Below are 13,549 nucleotides of genomic sequence, written 5' to 3' on the forward strand. Positions count from 1 at the left end.
GTAATAGATTGCTTAGTCATAGTTGGTTTAAATCATGGCTTACTGAACAAATCACAAGCTAAAAACAAAATATGCTATCCATTCCTTAGAACCATACTAGTTGGGAAATGCCAGCTGGGGGGAAAGGGGATTAGATTGAAGGTAAAAAGATGAAGAATGGGAAATCTGAAACCTGATATTATTTGAAGATAGTTCTGCTTGCTGATTTCTAGGGTATATTCCACAACAGTGCCATAATTTTGCTCGCTACAAGCTACTGCCAGTTTCTCTGCCTGAGACCTGATGGGAGTTGCAGCGGAGCTGGAAATCAGGCTGATGACTCTTACTGGAAAGTTCATAAAATCAGCTCTGGGATTTGTATGTTTGAAAATGCAAAGCACCCAAGAATGTATCTGAGGATCAAGGATGGTCAGTGTAATGGAACGGTAAGAAGTCTGCATTTTCTCAGCAAGTGCATAGATGGATTTATTGAATAAAGAGGTACATTTTAAATCTGGTTCTTATCAAATAGATCAAAGCAGGATGCAACTGATCTAGGTTCAGAAACTAAAACAGTACCTGGATAGGAGATAATCAAAACTGAAGACTAAACTATGAAACTAGAAAAATAAAGCACCATAGATGTTTCTATGAAATAATCAGGAATTAAGCTTGACTTAAAGGAGACTTTATAAGAATAATATAAATCACTTCAGATACAGAGACTATAACCAATAAATCATTTTATAATGTTTACTGTGTGGGAGTTTCTCCCAGAAAAAAAAAAAATAACACTGGGTTTCTGTATAAAAATTTCAAATCTGGTCTTAGGTTCACTAAAATTATCTTGTTAATTAGAAGACAGCCAAAACATTGTCACTAATAGGTGTGAGAAATTTTGTAGTAATGATGGTATCACTAGATTATAATGTTCAGGTATGTTATTAATAAAATGGCAGCACTTTAGTCATCTAATAAAAGTTGTTTTAAGAACAAAAGTAGAATAATAGCTGCAAGTCATCTAATTATTTAATGAATTTTTATGGAAAGTAAATTGGAAACTTCCTACATTAAAAGTAGTATCAATGTATAGGAACTGTATCTAAAGCCCATTCTCTATTTTCTAGTGTTTAAACATATTAAATTTGAGGAAACATCATTTAGGTTTTACAATGTAATGTCTCTTCCTCAGTTAAAATTGATCAGTCATCCATGATAGAATCTGGTGAGATTAACTTTAAACCAGTCCTGTGTTCTCAGTTACACAGGGATTTACATAAGCTATAGACCAGTGTTGGCAAACTTTTTGGCACCGAGTGCCAAAATGGGAGCACACATGCACGGGGGAGTACTGGAAACTGGAAGAGCCTGGAAGCTGAGCTTCTGGTTTCCGGTGTGTGCATGCGTGACACCATCTGTTTTTCCGATTTCTGGTGCACATGTGTGAGCGAGCTGTTCTTCCAGTTTCCAGTGCTCTTGCATGTGCGAAGAACCCAGAAGAGAAATGGATGGCTGGTGTGCCCGGAGAGGTGGGTCTGCATGCCACTTCTGGCACGCGTGCCATAGGTTTGCCCTCCCAGCTATAGACAGATATATTTGAAAAGTATTTGCTCTTTGATTCTTTTAATATTCAATTGTTGAAAAATCAGATATTATTAATATTGAATAGGTTTTTTGTATTTTTATACAATATATATATATATGAAAAATCTTGCCACCAATACATACAATATCTTTTTGAATAAAGGCTTTAACACATTTATAAAACACAAACATTGGAAGAACATATAGATGATGATTTAAAGGTCATATACTTCTTATTGTTCTAACAAATGGTTGTTAGATTAGGAAACTCAGTATTATCACAGTTCCTGGGAAGTAATGGAGGGAGGGAGGCAGAAAGGAATGAAGGAAGGAAAGAAGGAAGGAAGGAAAAAAGGCTTTCTAAACTGCAGTATGTATCAGAATTCTTTTACTTTATGCAATATGATTCATACTTTGAGAAAATCTGATATATAAGTAAATGGCTTCCATCATTACATTGAAAAATCATATGTATCAAAATGTCAGAGTATATTCATAAACTGGAATAAAGCTTAGTAACAAGGTCAGTCAATGAGAGCTGAATTGAGGGCTGAAAGAGAGAATCTGGGCACGGTTTATCTCTGTTCTGTGCTCAGCTCTAAAGTGAAAGAGAAACTAACTGCTGAACTAAAGTGAAACTGATGTCTGTTTCTGAACTCCTGAGTTTCTGCTCTGCATGTCTACTTCTGTTTGAGTTTGCTCCATGTTGGAGAAATCTACAACTGGTATTGTAAAATTTACTTAATATGTTTATAAAGACATTAAATGAAGCACCAGCCATCCGGGTTTATTTTTCTGGCACTGAATTTACGTTGCAAAACTTTGAACACAAAATACCTTAATTCATGCAATATGATTCATATTTTGAGAAAAAATGATATGTAAGTAAATGGCTTCCATCATTACAGTGAAAAACGCACTGAGAGCAGAATCCACAGTAAGCTATTATTCCTAGCATATCATTATCCCTATTGAAAGTAAAAGAAATGTGACAGTGGTTACGTGATCGCAGTAGAAACCACATTACTTTGGTCTATGTGTTCTGACTCAAGCCTTGTTCAAATTAAATAGACACAAATTGTGTATAAAAGCAAACCTTTTTAAATGCAGCGCTGGGAATTCAGTGCATTCCCAGCCAAGAGACATGTAAACCTAATTGTCCAATATCAAAAGCAAGACCTTTCAAGGTTGCAAAAGGCTGCCAAGAACAGAAGACTAATTACTGATTAAATATCCAGCAACAGAAGTTTCAAAAACAAACTGGAGTAAGCAGGGCTTCAACAAAGACTATGAGTCTAAAGAACTTCTTTGCTTCCTGCAAAGAACACATCCCCGAGGGCTGGTTTTGATCTCTTATGGGAGGGGCCATCACCTTCCAGCCTTACTCCCGAGTCACCCTTGCTGCTTCAGCTGCTCTTTCCTTTGAGCATCCCTGCGCACATGCTCACTGGGCATAGGCTCTCCGGGTTCCTCTGCATCAATGCTGCCAGACTCCACAAGCTCTGAAGGCAGCACCCCACTCTTGGATAATCCTGGCCCCATCCCTGCATCACAGGCAGGCCCCTTGTCCGAGTCCTCACTATCAAAGACCTCTGCTGTCCCCACTTGCTGCTGACGAACCACAACACCATGTTAATGCATGTATAAAAGGGCAGAGCTTCAGTATTTTTATATTCTTTTGACCTTTCTGCCCAACAAGATCCTGCCAATCCTCACTTAGGTTTTCCTGAATGTTCTTATAGTAAGTTTATTGTCTGCTTTCCTAATCCATTTATTTTCTGTTATGCGGCCTTCTTCCTCTGAGACTTCACCAGTTGGGTTGCAGTTACCCAGGATATCTTCTCCATCAATTCACCAACTGTATGCTTGGAGAACCAGTCATTCTCGTAGTTGCTTTTTCCTAAGGCTGCTAGGCACACTTCTTGCCCCACCTTTTTCCATTAAAGAGATAATGTATGCAATTCTTAAAAAAGAAAAAATAAGATACCTGGATAGTATGTTCATATGCAATAGTAATTTATGCCTGGATGTTTAGAAATATGCCCTGCTGTCATAAGTACATGTGATAAATACTATGAAAGCCAATTTGATAGTGGTTCAAGGCCTAGAAACAGGAGGCAAGGAGTTCTAATTCTATCTTGAACACAAAGCCAGTTGGGTGACTTTGGGCCAGTTACTCTCTCAGCCCTGGGGAAAAGACACTGATAAACTGCTTCTGAAGATGTTATCAGAGAAATTTCAGGGATTTGTCCAGAATGTCACCAGGAGTCAAGACAAAGGGACAAAAAAGTAGGGGTAAATAAGAATGAAAGCAGTTACCAGCACTGAATGTATTCAGGTAGCCCATAGTCAGACATACTTTAATTTGGATTACTGCACTGAACAAGGGATAGATTATCTAAATCAGGGGTCTCCAACCTTGGCAACTTTAAGACTTGTGGACTTCAACTCCCAGAATTCCTCGGCCAGCAAAGCTGGCTGAGGAATTCTGGGAGTTGAAGTCCACAAGTCTTAAAGTTGCCAAGGTTGGAGACCCCTGATCTAAATGGTCCTTTCCAATTCTGTGCTTCCATAAATTAAACAGAAATATAATACATCCCAATAGTGAGGAAGATTTCAGTCTGCTTCTACAATATATTGATGAATAACTTGGAATTCCATCATATCAATTCTTGAAATGCATTCATTTTAACCTTTACTTTGACAGGATAACATTTCAGAAGGTATACAAAGAAAGGATTCTGCTCTGGTAGCCTTGCAAATAGAATAGAATCTGACCATTTGCCACTTAGATACCCAATTGAAGATAAATAATGAAAAAGTAATATGGCCAGATAACTAGATACTCCTGGTAAATGTGGTTGAAAGAAAGAGATCATTTGAACAGTTTAGTTAAATAAACACAAACACAAACAAATAAATTTAAATGATCTCATATCACAGAAAAATTGCTATATGATATATTATGTGGGGAAATACACTGAACTGGCAGGACAAACCCAGATTTAGCAAAATCTGGCCTTGTCCAGTTTGTTTAGGCAACTGCCAGGGATCAGTAGCATGATGGAAGAGACGCTACATTCTGTGTCCTGTGAATCACACATGACTCCTAAAACATTGTGATCATGTCCATGTTTTGGCAAGAAAAGTTGATTACCAATGTCTTTATCAAGATTTTTTTTAAAATCCAATATTTAAAAATGTCCCATCCACATCCTAACTAGGTCCAACTATATTAAGTTTCTGAGACAAAAAAAAGCCAATAGATGGTGAGGCATAAAATTATACCTAAGAATAATTATTCTACTCCTATTTATGTTGATTTACTGCATTTTTTTAGGGCATAGGAGATGTGGACTGTCATTTTAAAGTGCAAAAAAATTTAGAAACTGGATCTGTAAGTCTTGAATCGTTACGGAACAGAGGAATATATGTTGGCCTTCTGCCTAATGGTCAGACCAAGCCATTTGTTGATACTGGAGAAAGCAACGTTTTGTTTTACCCACAAGTTGTCAAATGTATGTATATGTTAAAATAATTATTTGCTTTAAAAATACATAGCTTGCAATTGCTTTTTTAAAATACAACAACTACTGGTAAATGTATGTTTAAGATAATGACATAAATGAAAATCCCAATTATTAACAATGATATGATACACATTGATTATCTCTACTACATGACTTATGAATCTGCTGCTACATTTTAACATACATACAAATTGTATAGCCCTTCAAACCTAATAAATATTTATTTCTACCAGATTGATAAAATTTGTTCACTATGTTGTGATTACAAAATTACAGGACTGGAATTTTTTAGATCAAATTTCCAGCAAAATGTCTTGTCAAATCCTACGTCTTCCCCAGAAGATTCTGGCAGAAATGCATAGAAGCTATTAAGTATGATTGTAATCTTATTATAATCAGTTCTTTGTAGTCTATGGTATGTAGCAAAGATACAACAAATTTATTTGAAACCCCACAAATTGAGCTCATGTTTTCTCCCTGGTTTTCATGATATTTTAGGCAACACATGTATCTGTGTTTTGTTGACAAGCAAAGTCAGGTGCAAAATTGATGGTGTACATTATTTCAAAGCTGTTTTGCTTTGTATAGCTGTATCAGTGTGAAAATAGTGTTTTCCCTTTCTTATCCAACACAGTTATGGCTATGGATATAGTTTGGCATATAATAATAAATTAAATTTATATGCCACCTGATTTCCAGTAACTCTGATGATATAATTGCTGAAGTGGTCAGAGGTTGAGATCTGTCCAATTCTACAGGCCACTTTAAGTTCTTGTGGACATGTCATCTTCTTTCCAGTCACTAGGGAAATTTCTCTTCATGACCATTTTGAGTCAGACCTCAGGAGACATCATAAAAGCATCTGCCCAAGTAATGCATGGTCTGCCCTTTCCAGAATGGTTGACTGATATCATGCAGGGTCCTTATAAACATAATTCTCAATTTTTTTGAAAAACCACTATGCTTGTGTATAAAAAGAACATGACTACTATCTTCTTCCTCTGCTGCACAGAAGCTTCATTTTAATTGGGAAAGACAACCAGGTTCTATCAGCATTCTGTTGATAACTCTGTCACCACTGTGTGCACAGAGGGATTTTCTCTAATTCTGCCAACAAAGGGCTTTACACGACCAAACTTCTCAACCCATGCTATGCCATGCTATGCCATGGCTATTTCTCAAAACTACTCTAGCAGCAAACTACTCTAATACAAGAATATTAAACTCTTGCATGCAATTCATAAGAAAAGAAATGTACATAATCTGTTATATGCTAAAAAACTGTAGAGCTTTTGATCTATGGAAAATTTGTATAGAAATAAGAACTGTTTCTAATTGCCTTTGAAAAGGTTTCTAATCCCCCCTCCCTTTTAAATGGTTTCCATTAAATTTTAGTTGGCAGAAAAAAGCCAATGGGAACATCTGCAAATCTTGCCCAGCAGGAAGATGTTTTCAGAGAATCTAAGCAGCAGTTTGCAGGAACCCAGAATCTAGTTTCTGGAAGAAGACCAAATCCTCCTCCTTCTTCAGGTAAAATCCATTCAATTCAATGCAACTTCATTCATTCATTCATTTATATCAATCACATGTTGAAATGGGTTTGTTTCATTTTCAAAGCATTAATATGATCTGCTGTTAATGATAATTAATTAGGTTTTTCACTGTTTAACATAAATATGAAATATCATACTCTCACAAAATGTATTTCATTTGAACTGTTCTATGTTCAAAAGATTACCTGTCAATTCACATGATGCTAGAGGAAATAATAATGATGTCTCTAAAATTGACAGACCCCTGACAGTCTTCATGGATAAAATACCAAAAGTTCATCAAATATTGCTGAACTTAGCTCCTAGAACAAACCCTTGAACATCAAGCATGTTGATTGGGAATGCTGAGAGTGGCAGGATCCCCAAAAGATTTAGATCTGCCATACTTGGTTTCTTTTTAAATGGGTTTATCTGTTTTTATGAGATTTATCTTACTGCATTAAACCAGCTGCAGTCTATGACCAGACAAGATTTTCATAAGAGTATAAATCATAAAAATTGAAAAAAAAAAAGACTAAAATACAAAGCTAAAAATTAAAACATAAAAGTAGTATCTCCAAGAGTTCTTGGAAGACTCCTGTTTTCATTAGCTTCTGGAAAGCCATAAGGGTAAGTCCCTAGGCATTTCAAGAGACAAGCTATCTGGAGGAGGCAAGCTGCTACTGAAAATGCCTGCCACCAGGCCCCAGTTTTCTATAATTTCTAATATAGAGGCATCTTCAGCAGATGGCCCTTATTTGTAACAATAAGACAGGCAGAAAGCATTTGTGAGAGGTATTCCTTCAGATACAGAAACCCAAGTCATGTATGGCTATATCATAATCAGGACCTCCTATTGCACTTAATAATGCAGCAAAGTTATAATTGGACATGGCCAATCACTAAACACCCATAAAGCTGCATACTGAAATAGTTAAATGTTCCAGGTGGTCTTCAAGAATAACCCATATAGAATAATTTACAGTAATTTAATCAAGGGATACTGAGCAAATGAGGGACTATCTTCAGTGCACCCTGTTCTAAGTAAAGCAATAAGACAGCAGCTGGTGAAACAGCAAAGCTATCCAAAAACTCTCCTGTTTTTCATAATTCTAACAGGATCCCCAGACAGAAAGCCTGTTCTTTCTGGAGAAGCAAAAGCCCATCAAGAGCCAGAGAACATGTCATCACCTGGAATCAGTTTTCCTTAGAATCAATAGCTGTTCTGTCTTGTTTTGGTTGAATTGGGCACAATAGAGAAAAGGACTGAACCCTGAAGCACAAGTTAGAAAGCTATAAGATTATGTACAAATTATGGTAAAGATTTCTTTCTCAATAATGTGTAGGGTGCAAATTTATAGTACTGGCTTATGAAGAGCTGGAAATGGTCAGTTCTAACAATCATTAGGCCAGGACTGTTGAGTATTTGCTTTTCATGCCAAAATACTTTTTCTTTACATATAAATGATGCTAGGAAAAAGATATTTGGAACTTTGGAATGCCACCATTCATAAATAACATAGTTGAGTAATTTTAGATTTTTTCAGACAATTAAAATGCATGGATTTTTTTTTATTTCAGATTGAATTGCTTAATTAATAAATATATGCTTTGCCCTTTACCTTAAGTTCAGCTTAAATGTAGATTACAGGCATCAGAGAAAATGTTCAGGCATCAGAGAAAATAAAATAAATGAGCAGCAAAAGAATATTTGTGTATGAGATAGGAGGGTAGGACACCTATTATTTAGAATGCTTAAAGGTATGTTTGGAATTACTTATAAAAAGATTATGCATATTTAGGCCAATGATAGGAAACAAACATAGCTAAATATTCCTACACACAAAGAAGTAGTCATAATAATCTTCTTAATAGATATGAATATGCATTGACAATCGTTTTCAAGGAATACTGTTTATCTTCATGACTTACTTCCCAGGAGCTGAGGAGACTTCAGTAAAATCCAGTCCTCCTAAAAATTAAATGTTCAGTAGCAGAGTTAGAAAATTTGCTCTTGTCACATAATATAACATATAAGACCTGCACATTTCTAAATAATGGATTGTTCTTGGGAAGTATAATTATATTTTTCATTTTGGGGGTGGTTAGGGTAGGATTGAAACACAAGCAAGCAAACAATTTAACTAACCATCCCAGAAAAGAATTAGGGTTAGGCGTTAGGTGTTGAGTGGAGCAGGAAGAAAATAAGATATTCCTCCAATTATTGCTCTGAAATTGTCCCACTTTGTATTTGTAAGTCAGCAGTGTTGCCAAACTTACCACAACGAAATGCCCAAAGGAACCCAAATCTTTCAAATGTTGTAAATTGATAATGGCCAAAGCATTTCCTCCCATCCCCCCAAAATAATTAGTTAAAATGTTCACATAATTTTAGCCAATTGATATAAAACTACTAGTCTGAAAAGCTTTTATTGGAATTAGTTTTCACATACTCGTTTTTATGTTATAACCAGTCTAGTCCCCCGCCCCCAGTCTACTAAGCATTTATGTTAATTCATGGTTTTTTGTTTGTAGTTGTCATGGTTGATTTGCAGTTTGATTCCCTGGAGAATGATTAATCTTAGGGTAACAATCATTCAATTTTCAGAAAATAGCAAATTCCATTGGTTTTTATACCTATAATTAGTTTTAATGGTGAATTTTTAGAATTGTATCTATTTACTGCAAAAGTGCTACAGGCGTGAAAAATGTGGCAACGTTACCTTTTGCCTTCAAATGCAGAATATATATTGATTTTTCCTTGGCCTCTGTAGGCCTGCAGTTTAAATGCAGTAGCATTTTCCAACCTGTTTCTCAAGGTCCACAAATCCCATATTTCTCAGGCAGAACAGTCAAAGCCTTTATTGGCTGGGAATTAGAGGACCCATAATCCAACATATTGGAAGGCCACCAATTTTAAAGATTTTTACCATTGGTGTGGTATGGCCTACATCTAACTTTTCTCTCAAAGTGCTGGACAATATTGATGTAAATAATTCATTTCACTCAGTTGACAAAAACACGAAGAATGAGTTTTAGTTTAAATGTGGTCTTTTTTAAAATGCCAGTCAGTCAAATACTGATAATTACAACTTTACAAAATATATAGGAAATATTTTCAATCATAATTTTCTCTATTAGAAAAAAAATTGATTATAGAGCATGTACAAAATTTCTTTGACATGTTTCCTGTGTTGGTTGCAGAAAGCTTTCTTTATTCAAATCACTGGACTTTTCCCATTAAAATGTATTAAAAATGCCTAGATTGGGGACAATTAACCATCCTTAATATATTAAAGAAATAAGAGACTCAGGAGACAGATTATATTAGACAAAGTCGTTGTCAAAAATTGTGTTAGAAAAATACATACAAAATCAGATACAGTTAGAAAAATGGCTGCAAGCACACACACACACACACACACACACCACATTTTGATGCAGGAATTTTTTTTTGACACAATTTCCCTCCAAAATGGAATGAGTTAAATGAGTTAAAGAAACTAAGAGGACCAAAACTTGACAGATTTGTCAACACAGAATTAAGGAATGCTTGGAAAAGACTGCAGTCAATTTCTCTCAAGCTGAGAAATCTTTCTTTTGCATCTGTCTCATATTTCCTATGCCCCAAGAAGGCAGCAAAATGTGGCTGATTTGCATTTCTTTCTAGATGGCAAGGTAGACCAAAACTATTACTGAAAAATCTGAAGGAAAATCTTCCATTTGCTGATAGAAGCAACTTTAAAAAAATGCTGAGGTCACAATTGAGAAATAAAGACCACAGGACATCAACAGGCCTTATCATATTGATTACACCCCAAATTTCAATTAAGCCCTTTCAATTTCATTCATTAATCCACTAATCTCACAACCCTATTTTAATATTTCTCAGTTCTCAGCTTTATTTCAGGAAAAACTAAAAGGACCTAGCACAAGCATCATGCTAAGGTAGCAGAAGAGCTGTTGAAAGCTAGCAAATGGATAGTGTTCTGTACAGTTAATTAGCCCGTTAAGAATCTCCCGCGATTGGACAAGCCAAGAGCGGGAGATTCAAACGATGTCATTGGTCGCGGCCGCGCGCTTGAGAATAAAAAGCCGCAGGTTTTTCCCTTAAAGCTAAGCATGTACTGAGCACAATAAAGAGCTGAACTTGTCACTGACTCCAAGTTTCCTTCCGCGCCGGACACAACACTGGCGGCGAAGGTGGGATCCAGGGAAGAACCACCAAGCACGTGTCCGGAGGAAGACAAAGACCGACGCGATGGCCGGCCTCACTCCGCCCCGCGCCATTCAACCCGGCTACCGAGGACTGGGAATCGTACGCAGACCATTTCCAAATGTTCCTCGAGAGTAGCAACTTGAAGGACGCAAACGGGAACAAGAAAGGGCCGTTTCCTGACACACTGCGGGCCCGCAGTGTTCAAGATGGCGAAAGCCCTCGTCAAACCCGCCCGACGTGAAGGCGATGGACTGGGCCGACCTTGCGCCATTACTCCAAAACCACTACGCTCCCACCGTGCCCATTCTCATCCGGCGAGACGAATTCTACCGGCGGAACCAGCGGCAGGACGAGAGCGTCAATGACTTCATAGCCGCTCTGAGGGACCTCGGGGTATGTGCGAGTTCCAGAACTAGACGACATCCTCCGGGACCGCGTGGTCCTAGGTCTCCGGGACCAGACATTGAAGAGCCGCCCTATGGCAAAGGGCGACATCAGTCTCGATGTCGCCCTGGCAGAAGCGTCCGCAGCCGAAGCCACCAAGAAATCAGCGGCCCGACTGCGGAAGGCAGAGAACGGGGACCGTGCTGACAACCCCGAGGCAAGCCGCCGAGAAACCGCCACACACCACGGCGACCTGGACTCCGCCTCGGACACCTCGAACGAAGGAGAAGAAGAAGACGTCCATCGGCTCCAGGCAGGACGAGACCGACGAGACCAACGAAGTCGTAAGTCGGGGACTCAGTGCGCAGGATGCGGGGAAACCACTACCGAGCAGACTGCCGCTTTTCGACGCACACATGCCGGCATTGCAATAAGAGGGGCCACATCGCCCGAGTCTGCCGGCTTAGGAAAACTTACAGCCCCGACGCCGAGAACCGAGCAACCGGAGGCGAGACAACACACCCCCAGGCACCGAGAATGCCAAGCCGACACTCGCTGGAACAGAGACAGCTGGGGCCGACGAAACGGGGAAGACCGACAGAGGGAGGAAACCCACCAGACACTCACGACACCACGCCGAGACCAACGATACCGAAAGGTCTATGTGGAAGTGAGCATCGAGGGCGAGCCTTGCCGAATGGAGGTGGACTCCGGATCCTACCTCTCCATGATCGCCTGGAAAGAAATCAAGCGGCTGATGCCTAACATCCAAAAGGCAGGGCTGGAGAAACAAAAATTGATAGTCAAGGACTACCAAGGGAACCGAATCCCCGTCATCGGGACCGGACAGTTCGAGGTGACCTTCAAGGGCCGCACCGCAAAACTTCCCCTGACAATCGTGGACCGGAACCGACCCAGCCTCCTAGGACTCCAATGGTTCGCACCACTGGGCATCGAGGTCACCGGAATAAACCACATTGAGGAAGCCGACTGGGAGCAGCAGCTGGCTAAGGACTTCCAAGAAGTATTTGACGGCACCTTAGGCAAGTACTGAGGGCCCCCTATCTCTTTCAGTCTAGACCCAAACATCGCCCCATACGCCTAAAGCCGAGGCGGGTGCCTTTGCACTACGGGGAAAATAGACGAGCAGCTTGACAAGCTCGTAAAGCAGGGGTCCTGCAACCCATTGATCACGCCCGGTGGGAGACCCCAATAGTCACCCCAGTTAAGCCAGATGGGTCAGTAAGGATCTGTGGGGACTATAAGGCCACCCTCAATGCGCCTTGCAACAAAGCGCATACCCGGTCCCAGTCGTGCAACATCTACTTCACTCACTGGGGGCAAAGTCTTCGCGAAGCTCAACCTGGCACAAGCCTATCAGCAACTGCCGGTCGATGAAGAAACCGCCGAGGCACAGACTATTGTCACCCACCGGGGGCATTTCGTTGTAACCGACTCCAGTTTGGAGTCAGCGTGGCCCCGGGATTTTCCAAAGCCTCATGGAGAGACTCCTACAAGGAATAAAAGGGGTGGTCCCTTATTTCGATGACGTACTAGTATCAGCAGTCAACCGGGAAGAACTAGAGGGTCGCCTAAGGGAGGTACTTGAGAAATTCAAGAGGGCCGGTTTAAAAGTGAAAAGGGAAAAATGCCAGCTTTACACAGAGCAAGTCGAGTTCTGGGGTACCTCATAGACCGACATGGCATCCACCCGACCGGAAACAAAGTAAAAGCCATCAAGGAAGCCCGAATCCAAAAAACAAGACAGAGTTACAGGCATTTCTGGGACTGCTCAATTTTTATAATGTATTCTTACCCCAAAAGGCGACCGTGGCGGAGCCTTTGCATAGGCTCCTCGACAAAACGGCAAAATGGACCTGGGGACACGTGAGGATGCCGCATTCAGGAAAACAAAAGACCTGTTAACCTCGGATGCCGTCCCTCATACAGCACAACGAGACTCTACCCTCGCCATCACATGCGACGCCTCACCTTTTAAGCGTAGGTGCCGTCTCAGCCATGCCCTAACGGATGGGAGAGAAGCACCCATTGCCTTTTCTCAAGAACACTTAGCAAGCCAGAAAGGAACTACAGCCAACTGGACAAGGAAGCCCTTGCCATCGCTTGCGGCCGTAAAGAAATTCCACGAGTACCTTTACGGCCGCCGATTCACAATTATCACAGACCACAAGCCATTGCTAGGAATCCTGGCGGGAATAAGGCTACACCGAACATCCTATCCCCCAGGATGACAAGGTGGTCCGAATTCCTCGCCGCCACGACTACCGGCTCACACACCGCCCGGTAAGACAATCACCCAT

At 40.0% G+C, this 13,549-nt stretch overlaps 1 protein-coding gene across 2 annotated transcripts in view; it reads left to right on the top strand.

Annotated features, from left to right (window-relative positions):
- Window positions 1-13,549, top strand: part of RP1 (RP1 axonemal microtubule associated) — a 213,712-nt gene that overhangs the window by 55,011 nt on the left and 145,152 nt on the right. For both annotated transcript variants that reach the window (XM_087961737.1, XM_087961736.1), the window contains exons 15-17: window positions 213-425; window positions 4,904-5,081; window positions 6,489-6,623. In XM_087961737.1, the coding sequence (XP_087817863.1) occupies window positions 213-425; window positions 4,904-5,081; window positions 6,489-6,623 (526 nt within the window). The remainder of the gene's footprint in view (window positions 1-212; window positions 426-4,903; window positions 5,082-6,488; window positions 6,624-13,549) is intronic.

This window comes from Notechis scutatus, chromosome 3, assembly GCF_049901735.1.
Source record: "Notechis scutatus isolate UNSWTSFEM ecotype Mainland chromosome 3, rNotScu1.2, whole genome shotgun sequence".
Taxonomy (NCBI): Eukaryota; Metazoa; Chordata; class Lepidosauria; order Squamata; family Elapidae; genus Notechis; species Notechis scutatus.